This window comes from Montipora capricornis, chromosome 10 (assembly GCF_036669925.1).
Source record: "Montipora capricornis isolate CH-2021 chromosome 10, ASM3666992v2, whole genome shotgun sequence".
Lineage (NCBI taxonomy): Eukaryota > Metazoa > Cnidaria > Anthozoa > Scleractinia > Acroporidae > Montipora > Montipora capricornis.
In genome coordinates this window covers 19,960,772-19,963,271 of record NC_090892.1, presented here as the reverse complement: position 1 = coordinate 19,963,271, position 2,500 = coordinate 19,960,772, and the positions used below count along the sequence as shown (strand labels likewise).

The following is a 2,500-nucleotide window of genomic DNA, read 5'->3' as shown; positions in this document are numbered from 1 at the left end:
AGAAACCAGGGCCTGGTTGTTCGGTAGCCGATTAACTTAATCCAGGATTAGCGTAAACTTTTGTTTCATGTTTTCAACTTTTTGGTGAAAGTTTCTTTTGCTTATTTTTGCTTTTCAAGACTGACTTCCTCTAATGTAAAAGTTTGCCGAATATCAGCGTTCCACAGCATTTGGGACTAGAGAAATAAACTCCTTGGTTAACTTTTAAGCTGGGATTTGCGTTAATCGGCATTTGAAAAACCGGACCCTGAAGACTAAGATATTCATTTTACATCTCTTGGCACCTGAACCGAGCAGGGAAGCACAGCATGAATTGGAGCCTTAGCGTAGAATATGGCCCACTGAATTGGCCAATCACAGCGTGGAAAATATCGGAGAGCTGTAATGAACCACTATATTGGGAAAAATACTTAGCTAAGATTGTGAAATATCGTCTGTGTTATGAAAGCGGGTTTAACGACTCTAAAATGACAAATGACCAGGGCAGTTGGAATAGCGACTAAGCTGTGGCAGGTAACTTCTGAAAAACATCCAGACTTAAACGCAACTCAACAGCGCTGATCATTCTTGCTTACAATCCACACTTAGCTACCTATTTTGATGACACCTTTCTTGGTCAAAAACACATTCTGCGACTTGAGATCCCTGACAGAATAAAAGAAGGAAGAAGACATTTGGCGCAATTTCTTTTGAAACTATTCTTGAAGACGAAGAATGCTACATGTACAATTGTCCCCCAATTAATGCTCTTTTAGGATCTACTTCATTTTAGGCATGAACATACAAAAGAGCACTCTGCAGCCCAGGTAAATAGTAGGAGAAGAGACTGGAGAATAGGGTTAAAAACAATATTTACATCTCTTGGCACCTAATAAGAAGTTTCAAGTTTATGGGGCTTAAGGTGAATCAAGACTTCAACAATTCGGAGGGAATGTCTTACTAGTATTTAAGAATTAACTCTATAACACTGTTTCACGTATCGGCTATCTTAGGCCAGTTTCAAATGTCGAACTTTACATGTGCCGAATCTAATGCAAATGAGCGAAAACAATAGATTTTTCTCATTTGCATTGGATTCGGCACATATAAAATTCGACGTTTGAAACGGGCCTTATGGTACCAAATTAAACACCAATAATTGCGTAAAAAGATGCACTCATCGACATGACGTAACTATGGCTACAAAAGGGCCATGTACAAATGCCCTTTATTTTGTCTTAAACGCTTAATATATCTCGAAAACGAACTCGGTGAGCTCCATTTTTTTTATAATTTGCTGAATTTTAAGTGAGTAGCAAGCTAAGATAAAACTCTTTGCAAAGTTAAAAAAAATATTTGCAGCAGATTCAGAGCCTCCTTAAAGTGTTCCCTCTGAATCGCTCCACTACAGATCGTTTTCTTTTAACTTTTCGGGGAGGTTTCTCTTAGCCTGTTAATCTTTGCCTTTTGTTTTCACTTTCCAGCGATAAAAATTTGGTGTCAACGAATTCGTTTTTTGGATATGACTGTTTAAATAGAAAAGATAGTGTGTTTTCAGATGGTGCTTTTGTTGCCATGGTAGCCTATTACGTCATGTCGATGAGTGCAACTTGTTAAGCAATTATTGGACCTGTCTTATATGGTACCTTAACTTTGTCATTACATGAAACAGTTGCCCGGGTAGATTCATTCTTTCCAAATACTATAATTTTGTTTAAAGTGTTGAAACTGGTTTGAGCCTCCTTTATTAAATGATAAATGAAACCATGAATCAAGTTCAATCACATGAAACTAGAGCAGATCAAGACAAATGTTTGTTTCTGATTAGTTGGGAAAAGCATACTACTCGAAGAAGACAAAAATTGGCAAGGAGAGAGCCAACAATCAGGAATTTGAATATGCTTTTGAGTTGGGAATCGTACTCAGGCAACAATGGTGGAAAGCAAGTTTACAACAGCGCCAACACTGCACTCTGGTAACTAGTCTCCTTCACCACCGTTTTTGTGGTGTCACGCAAAAAAAAGCTTCAAAGGAGATTGTGTTCTTTAAGGAAAGCCTGCGTGCTTGAATATAAGTCAACAATGCACTCAGCATGTTTTTTTTTTATTATTGAACTTGCTTGAACCAATCAGAATAAGTTTTTCATGCTGGTTATTTTTATAAGCTTGCTTGTAGCACTCAGATTGTTTACTACGCCCAAAACAACAACAACATGATCACTCAATCAATAAACAATGAAGTTTTCATTATTTATTTTCATCTAAATGTATATGTTTAGTTTGACACTTAAAAGAATTGAAAACTTGTAACTGCATGGTTAAAGCATAGTTACATGGGATTTCAGAATTTTTTTTTTTTTTTTTACAGTCTAACCTTCCACCAATGTTTTTCCAGCGTTTCAGTGTAGGTGAAGTATGCAGTTTCAAAGGATGGAGCTTCAATAACCCAAATTTGCCAAAAAAGATATAATATATTGTTACCTGTGAAGAACTTTCTTGGAGTGTATATGATGTAGGGCCAT

The 2,500-nt window shown here is 36.8% G+C and overlaps 1 protein-coding gene across 1 annotated transcript in view; it reads right to left on the bottom strand.

The window, feature by feature from the left end:
- The window catches only part of LOC138018770 (uncharacterized), a 27,008-nt gene that overhangs the window by 17,661 nt on the left and 6,847 nt on the right, over positions 1–2,500 (bottom strand). Inside the window, exons 6-7 of the mRNA XM_068865455.1 lie at positions 2,460–2,500; positions 593–645 (exon numbers count right to left, since the gene is read on the bottom strand). The exon at positions 2,460–2,500 is cut by the window's right edge and continues 18 nt beyond it. Coding sequence (XP_068721556.1) covers positions 593–645; positions 2,460–2,500 — 94 coding nt within the window. The remainder of the gene's footprint in view (positions 1–592; positions 646–2,459) is intronic.